Source organism: Pieris napi, chromosome 4, assembly GCF_905475465.1.
Source record: "Pieris napi chromosome 4, ilPieNapi1.2, whole genome shotgun sequence".
NCBI classification, from domain to species: domain Eukaryota; kingdom Metazoa; phylum Arthropoda; class Insecta; order Lepidoptera; family Pieridae; genus Pieris; species Pieris napi.
Genome location: NC_062237.1, coordinates 1723398 through 1737068, shown reverse-complemented (window position 1 = coordinate 1737068; position 13671 = coordinate 1723398). Strand labels below are relative to the sequence as shown.

The 13671-nt window shown below is 34.6% G+C and overlaps 2 protein-coding genes across 2 annotated transcripts; both read left to right on the top strand.

Annotated features, from left to right (window-relative positions):
* The first annotated feature begins 1445 nt into the window (after positions 1–1445).
* LOC125048771 (U1 small nuclear ribonucleoprotein A) lies at positions 1446–3174 on the top strand. Its single transcript, XM_047647645.1, has 4 exons — positions 1446–1745; positions 1849–2087; positions 2380–2645; positions 2981–3174. The coding sequence occupies exons 1-4, from the start codon at positions 1742–1744 to the stop codon at positions 3138–3140; spliced, it is 669 nt and encodes a 222-aa protein (XP_047503601.1). The 5' UTR covers positions 1446–1741; the 3' UTR covers positions 3141–3174.
* A 327-nt stretch (positions 3175–3501) lies between these two features.
* On the top strand, positions 3502–13671 carry LOC125048770 (integrin-linked protein kinase). Its single transcript, XM_047647644.1, has 8 exons — positions 3502–3854; positions 4297–4462; positions 4611–4795; positions 5078–5247; positions 10452–10597; positions 11483–11707; positions 12511–12699; positions 13305–13671. The coding sequence occupies exons 1-8, from the start codon at positions 3766–3768 to the stop codon at positions 13491–13493; spliced, it is 1359 nt and encodes a 452-aa protein (XP_047503600.1). The 5' UTR covers positions 3502–3765; the 3' UTR covers positions 13494–13671.

Genomic DNA, 13671 nt, shown 5'->3' with positions numbered 1-13671 from the left:
AATTTTTGTAAATAAATCGGGCGGTAGAAAATAAAAATCAAAACGATTTTAAAATTTTTACTTGCCAACTTCATTATTTTGTACACAGTGTTACTATTAAAGAAAAACCTTATGGCCCTTGAAATAAAAATATGTAATAAGAAAAGTATTCTTTTACATTAGTTATGTACCCAGTGTAGTTATTTATTCTAATAAATTTAATAGATAGCCAATATTATAATAAAATAACTGATATACTGATAGCTGAAATACTGATGTTATTAACAAGAAAAAAGCAATAAAAGTTTGCTAACGTTGGATCATTTTAACTAACAATATGGTAGATATTTATTCCATCAGGTAATATTGATCTGGATATAGCTGATTGTTTCTTTTGTAGAGTGCTTTCTCATTTTCGCAGATAGTGCCATTGTTGGCATTGACTTATACGAAAGCTGATGGACTGTGTTCTACCAATAAACCAAACAGAAAAGAATACACTATAAAAGAATATATTATATATAATCATTTCGAATACCTTGTGCGTTTTCCAATTACAGAGCATAATGCGACTCAGTGCCGCACAATGCCGCATAATGCTGAAGCTTAATTGGAACGTGAATTAGTTTTCAAATGCATCAGCAGAGTGCGCTAAGTCAGTGTTGAAAAAAAAATGTTCTGAATAGAGTTAGCAACCTCATTAATGTATAAATAATGTGGTTAACAATAATAATTGGTTGAAAACTTTTTACGCTTATTTTAATAATCAAATTATTTCATTAACATTTTTTAACTGAAATAAGAGAAAACCTTTAAAGAATATAAGGTTTTAACAAGCTAAATTAACAGTAAAATATATAGTTTCATGTAAGAAGTTTACATCATTTACGTTTTGAGTATTTTTTTTTAAATCATTTCTAAAAAAATTATATAGTTTTTCAAAACAATTGCAATGTTTACAAAAGTATAATCCTGTAAAATAAATTTGTTTACAGATCCGAATTTTAAAATAAAATTGTATTCATATTTTAAATGTGGAATATAAAAAAAGTAACTATTTATACCTCCATCCATACTTATATTTATTTTTTTTACCAGTTTGAAATAACTTTAATTATTTTCGAAATCTACGACGAAACGAAAGCCTTACAAATTTTTCAACAATAAATAATATTTACTAACGAAAATTTCGATAAATGCCAACTTAATGAAAAACACTGGTCAATTTTCTGTCACTGTGTTGCTATTTATTGCGAGAAGCACGCGAGAGCATTAGTTTTGAGAGTGCTCAATTGTGCGAAGCGTTGCTGTAGTTGGAACATTCAACGTTGAGCATTATGCCGCATAATGCGCTCTAGTGCTGTAATTGGAAAACGCACTTATATTCATTTCATTTTCTAAATTTGTCTGTGACATGTACTGAATAGTTCCTATCTAGTCTGTGGTATAGGTATCGCGATTCGCCGGACGCCGACCGCGTCGGTACTTGATGCAGGATACTGTATTTCGCTAGTTCGCTAGTTTTACTAATAACTCGTGTATTGTAATTTGATTTTATAGTTTTAAAAAAACAGCAAGTGCATTCATAACAAACTACGGCTGTGGGACTCCTACTGTTAACAGAGGACTACGTGATTTCAATATTGTTATTGAAAATACTTTCATTTTACAAAATAGCTAAGAATTTTAAACTTTTTCTAGAAAAAGTTCTTTCTACTATCTGACCAGGAAACACGGTACTGAAGAATAAGAATAATATATTATGAGTACGTATTATTTACTCTATTTATGCATTAAACTAGATTTTATTATTTGAGGTTAGAAAAGGATGCGGTTGTAGCGCAAATTGAAACTAACAACTGTTTTCAGCAATGGATATTCGACCAAATCATACGATATACATCAACAACCTGAACGAAAAAATAAAAAAGGATGAATTAAAGAAGTCATTATATGCTATATTCTCACAATTTGGCCAAATATTAGATATAGTAGCCCTTAAAACGTTAAAAATGAGGGGACAAGCTTTTGTAATATTTAAGGAAATTTCAAGTGCTACAGTTGCACTGCGAAGTATGCAAGGATTTCCATTCTATGATAAGCCAATGGTAAGAGAACTTTCACTAACTACTCCTATTTTATCCTAAAATAACACCTGAGTCCATATCATAAAAAGCTATTGTTAATATGATATTTCATGAATTTAATTAATATAAGTGTATGAATATCTGAGTAGGTCAGGATTTACCATTAATTAAAATTATCAGAATACTTATTTCTTGTGACATTGTAATTGATATCTATTCATGGCTCTAAGGCTTCCTATATAAAATTATGAATCATATATGTGTACAGACTATAGACATTCTTACATACTCATTTTTAACTTGTATCTTTCAGAGGATTCAATACTCAAAAACTGACAGTGATGTCATTGCTAAAATAAAAGGTACCTTCCAAGAAAGACCTAAACGGCCTAAAATGCCCAAGTCATTGGAAGACAGTAAGAAGAAGAAGAAAGATGCTAATAGAAATGCTGTGCCTGGATTTGGTCAACCTGGTCACCTTAATAATGTTAATGCGGAGCAACCTCCAAACCAGATTCTGTTCCTTACAAACCTCCCAGATGAAACCTCAGAGATGATGTTGTCTATGTTATTCAACCAGTTAGTATTATTTTATGTAAACTTTCTTCTGATCCATAGTCATACAATTTACACTGACTATAATTTATAGATCTACAAAATGACCATATTATTACCATGTATATATTTAAAAAAACAATTTATTTAATCCTAATTTAAGAAATAGCTTTGATTATAGTTGCAAACTGCATGTACAACCAAAATATATACATACAACTATTTAAATTTATATGCTTGAAAATTCATAAGTTAATGTTGATGCAAAATTTTAATCATTAGCTCATTTAAAATTGATGGAGCATAGAAGCAATTTCCACTAGAAATTATAAAATCTCATATAAACATATTCTTTCTAGATTTCCTGGTTTTAAAGAAGTTCGTCTGGTGCCCAATCGGCATGACATTGCATTTGTGGAGTTTGCAAATGAAATGCAGTCTGCAGCTGCCAAAGAAGCACTACAAGGATTTAAGATTACTCCAACACATGCAATGAAAATTACATTTGCTAAGAAATAAGATGTATTTTAGTTAAAATAAAGTTTTAAGTATATTGAGAACTGTTTGGAGCATTGCACTAAGCCTTAACAGCTCTCTCTCTCCGGCTGTGATAATTTATTACAAGATGGTATTCTTCTATCCAAGCAATAAACCATTCCATCCGACTCCTGCTTACTATTACTTAGTTTTTATTTTTTTAAATAACTGCTTAGGTAGCATTGATGTTAAGTAATATTAATGTCTATAATGTGGTAGGTACCATTCTAAAGAGAAGAAATTTTCGAAATTCAATTAATTTGTATCTAAACTTCTGTGAAATAGAAGTAGGTCGAAAGACGAATGTTTATAATAATAATTGCGTTAAAAGGAGTGGGATATATTTCATCGCAGTGTGTAAGAGAGAGAAGGATAATAAATTAGAGACTCCGTAACTTGGTTTCTTTGTGTTGTTATTTTGGGAGATTGCGAAACTGTCAAAGTCAAATCATTGAATCATGAATGAGTCCATCCGTAGCATTTTTTAATAAATTTAACACATAATTTAAATAATATTTGTTTACTTTTCGTGTGAACAATATATGACGAAAAAAAACTAAGATTAAGGAATTATACACGTTTAAATAAAGTAGTTGTGCCTTAAAACATGGAAGATATATTTCAGTGGTGCAGGGAAGGAAATGCCTTACAAGTACGAGTTTGGTTGGATGATACTGAACATGATATGAATCAGGGGTAAGACCAAACATTATTCTCTTTCTCATCATCCATAAAAGTAATATCCAGTGCAAAAAATTGTCTAAGCAATGAAAAGGGTCCCTTTTAAACCTACGCCCTTGTCGCCCACAATATGTACGTAATATGGTGTGGCACAGCGCTAGCAGATGTTTTAAATACTTATTTTATAAGAAGCAATGCTGCTTAGGCTATTTATTAAATATATAGCATATATACAGTTGTACACAAGCAGGGTAAAATATGACTAACAGAACTTTTAAGACTAGCTAATAAATAAAACATCAAGATATTCTAACAAAACAATGAAATATCTGTCTAGTTGAAAGAGTTATCTTTATAATATATTTAAAATAATCAAAAACCCATGAATCATTAGACCAGAAACACATTTTCCTGTTATTTCCACCTTCCTCATTTGTAACTTTGACAATCCTTTTAGAGATGACCATGGCTTCAGCCCTTTACACTGGGCCTGTAAAGAAGGTCACATTAAGATTGTTGAGATGCTTATTAGAAGGGGTGCTCGGATTAATGTTACAAACATGGGGGATGACACACCATTACATCTAGCTGCTGCACATGGACATAGACCTATTGTACAATTGGTAACTACTAAATATATTTCTTTTTATAATCTGTCATCTTTACATGACTTACATACTGAATAATAGACACGCTTTTTGTTATTACACAGATAGGAATTTTTTATCAGAAATGCAACATTCTAGTAACAAAATATAAAAATTATTTCAGCTGTTACAAAACAGGGTGGATGTAAATTTCACAAATGAACATGGCAACTCTCCATTACATTATGCCTGTTTTTGGGGATACAGTGCCATTGCTGAAGACTTGGTGATTGCTGGAGCATTGGTCTCATTAGCCAATAAGGATGGTGACACACCACTTGATAAGACTAAGGGTCAACTTGTTCAGAGGTAAGTTTGAGGTCAAAAGCACATCTATACTTCTTTAGGGTGATTTAACTTGTTTTTGACATGTAGATATATAATACCCTGCCTTAGAATTCCTAATTCTATTGGTAAGATTCCCATTTTCATCCTTCGAAAACAATGATAAAATTAAAAAAAATTGTTTATTTGCTTTCCCTATATAATGACAACTTTCAAACTGTTCCAGATGTTTAAATGTGCAAATTTATAATTGACTGACAACGGGAAAATGCCACTTTTTAATATCTAAATATTCTTTATTTCTAGATTACATGAATTGGCAGTTAATCAAGGCCAGGATTTAAAGAAGATTCAGTTCAAGGACCAATCCTGGTTGGGACTCAAGACTAGGAGTCGGGATGCCACCCTCTCCCGACACAAGGGAATTAATATAAACGAACTAGCCTTACATACGCGTATTGCTGTTACTCCCTCTGGTAAGAACCGACTTTAATTAATCTTAATATACACTAACATAATATGTTTACACTAATATATATTTGGTTTTTAATTTTCATATATGAATGTACTATGAAATTATAATTTATTTGTATACAAACTGTAAAGTAATAAGTTACAACTTTTTCAAAATTCCTAAAAATATTATTTTATATAAAAAAAGTGTCTAATAATTTTTTTTACAGAAATTAAAATAGCACTTTTTTATATAACACTAATCAAAATTTGATTTTTGAAAAATTGATTCCGGTGCGGGTAGTCATAACAGACACATCGTGTCCTCATAACATAATTAATTAAATATAGTTAAAAGTAGAAATATATCATAAATAGCAATAATAAGGCAATATTAGTGAATTGTCCATCTCTGGAAGTGATAGGTGCTTTGTGGAGTACGGAATATATACAAATAGTTCGACTTTTCAAAACTGATTTTGTGTTGGTGACTATAAATTGTGAACTAATAAAAAAAAACTTTGTGCAAGTGAACTGAGATCCCAGATTGACAGTTTTTTCTGTCTAATACGTGTTTATTTTGGATCAACGACCGTTATTGTGAGTTGCTTAAATATAAAGTATAAGTACTGAAACGGACATTACTGTGAAGAGCATTTATTGCAGTGCAATTCTTACTGAGACATTTTTAAAGAGAGCATTTATTGTTGTGCAATTACGGAAATATATTTAATAATAATATAAAGTAACTAATCTAACTAATTGTCAATAGAGGGCAGTGCCCGCAAGATTGTTTTCGTAAATGCGAAAATAAGCATACCAGGGTGCAAAATAAAAAACTTCAACCGGTGATACCAACTACCAACCAGTGCTGCTAACTTAGTGTTGCCAACTAAAAATCGATTTTACACACACGTACTAACGCTAACTCACAGCCATGGAGAAACAGCTGGCACGTCTACTAGAAAAAATAATGGAAATTGACGAGAAGCTGAATAAAAACAAAAAGGATACTAGGGACGAATTTCGTGAGCAAACAACTGCCCTCACCAAAAGCCTTACCCAAAGCATGGCGTCGACAATAGAAGAAAAACTGAAACCGTTGGTAGAAGAGAATAAAATACTTAAAAACGACGTGGCAATTATGAAGAATAAGGTGCAAAATCTGGAGAGAGAAGTCAGAAAAAATAATTTAATACTCCACGGAGTAGAGGAAAACGAAAGCAATAATGCAGAACTCCTACAACTGGTCCTGAAGGTCCTTAACGAGGTGGGGAAAGATTGCGAGTTGGACAACTTTGATAAATGGGAAATAAGTGAAGCTCGTAGACTTGGCTCTAAAGTCGACCAGAAACGCAGGCCTATTCTCATAAAGTTTACTCTAGCATGGAGAAAAATAGAAATCTTAAAAAACAACAAAAGATTCCCTGCAAACATATACGTGTCTGAAGAATACCCCAAAGAAGTACTGCAGAAGAGAAAAGAATTAAAGTCCCTACAACAAGAAGAAAGAAAGAAAGGAAATCTGGCTCTCATCCGATATGATCGGCTCATAATAAAGGAAACAAACTCAACCAAGGCAACTGAGAAAAGGAAGCGCTCACCATCTAAAACACCAACGCAATCTGACTGCTATGAAGGTACAAGGCAGACGGAGCCAAAGAAAATGATTGTAACCAATGCATTTGAAAAAATGATACGCCACAGAACAAATTCTATTTCAGAAACATCTAACCAATAACAATTAGTACACAGCGGTCCCCGGAATCAAAACAAAAATAAAACCAAAGAACAAATACAAACAACCAACAAAATATACCTTTCCCCAAGCCGGACAGCGGTCTCCGTGGGGAAGCGCGACCGCAGCCCTCCAGCTGACTCCAGCAACCTACCAAATCCAAACCCACCAAAGCCCAACCTACCAAAGTCTAAGCAACGAAGTCAAATAAACACCAATATTTACATCGGCACGCTCAACGTACTAACACTAAGAACATGCGATCGACTTATGGAACTGGAAGAGGCGCTCAAGAACATTAAATGGAACATTCTAGGCCTTAGCGAAGTCAGAAGACTAGGAACAGAAATCACTGAACATGACGACTACATTCTATATTCTATTGGAGAGACAAAAGGACACTACGGAGTAGGCTTCATGGTCAGAAAGGAACTCAAGAACAGCATACTAGAATTCACAGGCATCTCAGAAAGAATAGCAATCCTAAAAATAAAGATAACAGGCTACAGAGAACACTGGACCTTGATACAAGTGTATGCACCAACAGAACAAGCAGAAGAAGCCACAAAAGACTCATTCTATCATCAACTATCCAAAGCAATAGATGTAACAGAAAAAAACTTAATAATTATGGGAGACTTCAATGGGAAAATTGGCAAGCTAAGATCAGGAGAAGAAAATATCATCGGCGAATACACCATAGGAAAGAGAAATAATAACGGAGAACGACTAGTAAATCTGAGTCACGAAAACAACCTGGCTATCCTCAACACATTCTTTAAGAAAAAACCTAGCAAAAAATGGACCTGGAAGTCACCAGACGGTAGCTACCATAACGAAATCGATTTCATAACAAGCAATCAACCCAAAGCTTTCAAAGACGTAAAGGTAATCAACCAGTTCAACTTCTACACCAACCACCGAATGGTCAGAGCAACCTTACACTCCAAAAACCAGGTTAAATCTAGGCAACGCTACAAACAAGTGCTACCTTCTGAGGAATACACCCTTACTACCAAATTAGACGCAAACCATCTGCTAGAATCCCCGAACGCAATGCAGGAAAGATACAATAAAGAAATAAACAGAATGTATCAAGCTAAAAAACCAAAACAACAGACGAAGGAAATATTAAGCACACAGACCAAACAACTAATTTCGGAAAGAAAAGAATTATTCAAGAACAAAAAGGATAAAGACATATTAAAAGAAATAACAAGGATCAGCAAAGAAATTAACAAGAGTATAAAAAAGGATAAAGCAAAAAAAACAATGGACTGCATAATAAATCATATTACTAAAACAGGAGGAATAAGGAAAGCCCTAAAAGAACTACAACCACCTAAACAATGGATACCAAGACTCAAAAAACAGGACAAAAACTTAGTTACAAATAGAAAAACAATACTAGATACTGCAACATCCTTCTTTAAAGAACTGTACTCATGTAACAACAATTCCGAAACATATGCCAACCCTGACCCAGAACACGAAGAACCTATCCCACCTGTTTTAGAAAGGGAAGTCGAATACGCAATCCTGACACAGAAAAATGAAAAATCCCCTGGCCCCGACAACATAACAAATGAGACAATCAAAATTGCACTTCCGGACACACTAACAACATTAACAAGTCTATTCAATGAAATATTGGATACTGAATACATACCTACACAATGGACACAAAGCACAATAATCCTAATCCACAAGAAAGGAGACAAAGAAGACCTTAGCAACTATCGTCCTATCAGTCTTATGTCCAACGTGTATAAAGTCTTTGCAAAAATCATTCTCAACCGCATCACGAAACAACTTGACGAACAACAACCTATCGAGCAAGCCGGATTTCGGTCTGGATTCTCCACAATAGACCACATGCACACCTTGAAGCAAATTGTCGAAAAGTGCCAGGAATATGGATATCCCCTGTATCTGGCTTTTGTCGACTACAGCAAAGCTTTCGACTCTTTGGAGCACCCATGCATTTGGAGAGCGCTAAAAAACCAAGGCATTGAAGGGAAATACATTAGACTCATCGGAAATGTCTACAGCCAGTGCTCGGCCAGGGTGAAGCTGGAGATGCTGGGAGAATCATTCCCACTCAAAAAAGGAGTCAGACAGGGAGACCCTCTTTCGCCTAAGCTCTTTACTAGTGTGTTGGAAGAAGTCTTCAGAAACCTACACTGGGAAGATTGCGGTATAAACATAGATGGAGAAAGGATCAACCATTTGAGATTTGCAGATGACATTGTGCTCATAACTGACAACCCGGGAACACTACAAACTATGATCGAAGAACTGGCAACCAAAAGCAAAGAAGTGGGTTTAACAATGAACAAATCAAAAACAAAAGCCATGACAAACAGAACAGCAGATACTATTATCCTAGAGAACGAAAACCTAGAATATGTGACAACCTACATATACTTGGGACAACTCATCTCCATGACAGAACAAGCCCATCAGGAAATAGAGAGAAGAACCTCAAATGCCTGGAAAAGATTCTGGTCACTAAAACACATCCTAAAGAATAAAGAGTACCCACTTAGGATCAAAAGGAGCATCTTCAACACCTGCATCTTACCTATCCTAACGTACGGCTGCGAAACTTGGACCACTAAGCAAGTCACAAGTCAAAAGCTTGTGACTTGCCAGAGAAGTATGGAAAGGAGCATACTAGGTTACACACGGAATGATAGGAAAAGAGCTGTAGATCTCCGAAGGATCACCAACTGGGAAGATGGAATGACCAGAGCCAAAAGGCTTAAATGGAGATGGACAGGACACCTGCTCAGAGGCCAGAGAGCAAAATGGTCGAAAAAAGTCACCCAATGGACACCTCGCTACAACACCAAGCGAAAGAGAGGAAGACCATGTGCCCGGTGGGCTGATGACTTTAAAAAAGTCACTGGTCCTCTGTGGCAAAGACTTGCCAGGGATAGGAAGGAATGGAAACAGTGGGAGGAGGCCTTTGTGCCACAAAGGCAAGCTATACAAGAGGACAGCTGTGCTTGTTAAACTTTTTTCTTTTATATACATCTATATTTTGTTCTCTTGTATTAGTTAAAAAATAAAGGCTTTGAATTGAATTGAATTGAATCAAAATTTATTTATGTGAAAGAATTTTTTTGTTTTGATTAGTTTTTAATATACCTATGTGCCATAGCTTGGTTCGAACTTTGCCTGTGCACCATTTAACTTTCTTTTAAATATCGTCAACGGCGTAGCTCAGGCACAGAAGGCTGAACTTCTAATTGACACAGAAAGAGCAGACCTAAAAGGTTATAATGCCATTTTTTAAATGTACTATAGATTAGAGAATTTACTTTATTCAATAGTGAATTTAGGCTATGAAAGCTTAATTGGCTATATTAGACTAATGTACCAAAACATTGGTAGAAATTGCATTGTATTGTTACTTTGCTGATACATAAGTTTATGCAACTGATTTTTCATAACGTTGTTAATTATTATTTTTTTTTAATTCAGGTGAAACATGGCGCGGTCGTTGGCAGAAGAATGATATAGTTGCGAAGATAATCGCTGTAAGGGAATGTACGCCCCGCGTGCAGCGAGACTTCAACGAAGAATTCCCCAAGCTCAGGATATTTTCTCACCCCAACATATTGCCTGTTGTAAGTATTATTGATACACAGTTTTCATTTTATACTTGTTGTTATACTCACATACACAACATGTTTAAAATAAGCATATGTGCTACTAAATACAATTTATTATAACATTTTTTTGAATCAATCTACAATAAAATATAACAATAGACAATAAAAAAAAGTATTGTACGTATCTAAACACTCCTCTTGCTTCCACAGGTCTCAACGAAAATTTATAATTTTAATTGTGATTAAAAAATATAATTTGGATATGGATTTAATATTTGACCACTATGTGACCAGATTTTAAAACCATTTCAGATTATTTATTAGTGACCAAACCATATATGAATTGTCATTTAAATTCTGATAAGTATTGAATTAAATATTCTAATTAAGCATTCATAATTTCATGATCCCGCCAAAAAGCTTTTCTAAGCAAGATGGCGTCATACCAGTCGATGCTTGTAAACACGTAACATCAAGTTTTATACGTGTTAGTTATCATTTTGACGATTTTAACCTCCTGGACAGTATTAGCAATAGACAGGCGTAGACATCATGCATTATTTGAAAGCATACTATGTCGTTTTGTGTCACGTGATTGACGTATAAAAACCAATATTTTTAATTATGGATTTTTTACTTGAAACTGGCATAAAGTTATAAGTTATAACTATTGCCATAATATATAAAAAATATGGATTTTTGACAAAGATTATTTACAAGTTATTTTACCCCGTAACGCTTTGTTACCTATATTTATACAGATTGAGAATAATCTTTATTTTCCATTTAAAATAAGATTTCAGTAGTTGATTAAACTTTAAGGGTAACAGACTATAGATGCATTGTTTTAATGTGCTTATTTTCGGCCAGTATTAAACGAATTTATAATTACCATTCTAGGTGGGATGCTGCGTCTCTCCTCCATCTTTGGTAGTAATATCTCAATACATGTCATGGGGCTCACTCTATTCTCTTCTCCACGGTGGGGCCGGGGGTCGCGTAGTAGTAGACGCAGCCGCGGCTTTGCGTCTGGCGAGAGATGTGGCCGCCGGGCTTGCCTATCTTCACTCCTTGCAAAGGGACCGGATTCTGCCCACTTACCATCTGAACAGCAAGCATGTTATGGTGAGTGTAACTTTTTTTCTTATTAGAATAAGGTTCACAAAAGCGGGTGCGCATTACATTAATTACAATCTAGACTATACAATAATCTTCATTTGAGATATAGGGCTAACAGGTAATTAAAGAGGCGTTCACCAATGCAGTTATTTATATGTGTGACATATAAAAATGTCATGTAACAATTGTTCATACAACACACGAGAAAATATCCAAGTCTTAAAAGAGTTAGCTTAGTATAAGTATGATAAAAACATCTTGGAAACATATCCTGTATGTCAAAAACAAATTGAATTTGACATACGGGATTTAGAATGCTAAGCGTCAAGACTTAAAAATCCTGTGTCAGGCACAGAAGGCCAATTGTCTTCAGAATATCTATGAAACAGAAGTGAGAATGTTAGACAAAATGGCTATTGTTCTGATACGTTCGTCAACGGCAACCCCAGACCAATACGCGTTGACATGCGATATGATACACCAATGTCCGATTGACCAATCACAATCGGCAAAGTTTGTCAAGTGTGTCCAGTGCCTCTTGCCCCATTAGATTGTTACGCAACTTCATTAACAAATTAAGAATAACAAGTATGAGCATTTTCGAGCGAGCGAGCAATTCTTAAAAGGCCGGCAGTGCACTGGTCTTCTGGCAATGTGAGTGTCCATGTGGTATCACTAACATCAGATGAGCCTCCTGCCCGTTTGCCTCCTATTACATTTAAAAAAACTAGTAATATAAGTACAGGCATAAATGTATCCATAGCAACGGTTAAATTTGAATTTATCCATTATTTATGAAATAATTCCAGATCGACGAAGACCTCACGGCCCGTATAAACATGGCGGACTCGAAATTCTCGTTCCAAGAGAAGGGCCGCGTGTATGCCCCTGCCTGGATGGCCCCCGAAACCCTGCAGAAGCCCAGCGCCAAGAGGAACTGGGAAGCCGCTGACATGTGGAGTTTCGCTGTCTTATTGTGGGAGCTGGCTACGAGAGAGGTTTGATAATTAATTACGGTATTTATACGTTTGAATGATTATATTAATTTATCCTCAATGGGAAAGGCAAAGGACTTTAGCCCATACAGCCAGGTCGTGTTTTTTGAATTAACAATGGCCGCGTCTGACAATTAATTGCGCTATCTTTTTTTTTGCATTACCTGGATACAAGTCAATTGGACGAAATCTTTCTTTGGTATTATGATGAAATGTTCTAGTCACATTGTTGCGAATTTGCTCCAAAATTAAAAATATTAAATAAGTTCGACGAATTATGAAGATAATTTAATAAATTCGCTTTTATATCCATTGAATTAAACTCGTGCAAGCCAGAATTAGTTACTGTAGAAACGGACGCATTTTGTTGAAAATACTTTACACCAACAATTCTTTAGGCTTGTTTTACCACTGTCAAAATCTACTAAAAATTACTATATACTTTAACGATATAAAACTATTGCTTATAAAGTTATATAATAAATATAAGTTCATGCCAGTTTTATTTGCACACAGAAATAAAAAGAATAGCTATCATTTGGACACACAATTTCATAGTTGGAAATCTCTCACATAGCCTAATAATATTTCAATAAACATCTTCACAGATTCCATTCGCCGATCTGTCACCAATGGAGTGTGGCATGAAGATAGCTCTCGAAGGTCTGCGTGTGAGCATTCCACCTGGTATTTCGCCCCACATTTCGAAATTGATTAAGATCTGCATGAATGAAGATCCCGGTAAGCGACCATCGTTCGAAATGATCCTGCCCATTTTGGAGAAAATGAAACGTTAACCCGCTAAATTTAAGATTCCCTTTAGAGTTTAACAGTTTTAGATACATAACATAACAGACAGGATACCGAGGTACAAATACATACAGACAGAGAGAAAATCTCAATTGTTGAACAAATTATTTTGTGTTAATGAAATAAAGGTACAGAGAAAATGCACAAATTAATTTATGGGCTATA

Bases quoted from the DNA above. Each gene is read 5' to 3' on its own strand.
- LOC125048771 (XM_047647645.1), top strand. The intron at 2,088-2,379 runs GTAAGAGAACTT...TGTATCTTTCAG, and splicing joins CATTCTATGATAAGCCAATG to AGGATTCAATACTCAAAAAC. The intron at 2,646-2,980 runs GTTAGTATTATT...TATTCTTTCTAG, and splicing joins TTGTCTATGTTATTCAACCA to ATTTCCTGGTTTTAAAGAAG.
- LOC125048770 (XM_047647644.1), top strand. From the start codon at position 3,766: ATGGAAGATATATTTCAGTGGTGCAGGGAAGGAAATGCCTTACAAGTA. The intron at 3,855-4,296 runs GTAAGACCAAAC...CAATCCTTTTAG, and splicing joins GAACATGATATGAATCAGGG to AGATGACCATGGCTTCAGCC. The intron at 11,708-12,510 runs GTGAGTGTAACT...AAATAATTCCAG, and splicing joins TGAACAGCAAGCATGTTATG to ATCGACGAAGACCTCACGGC.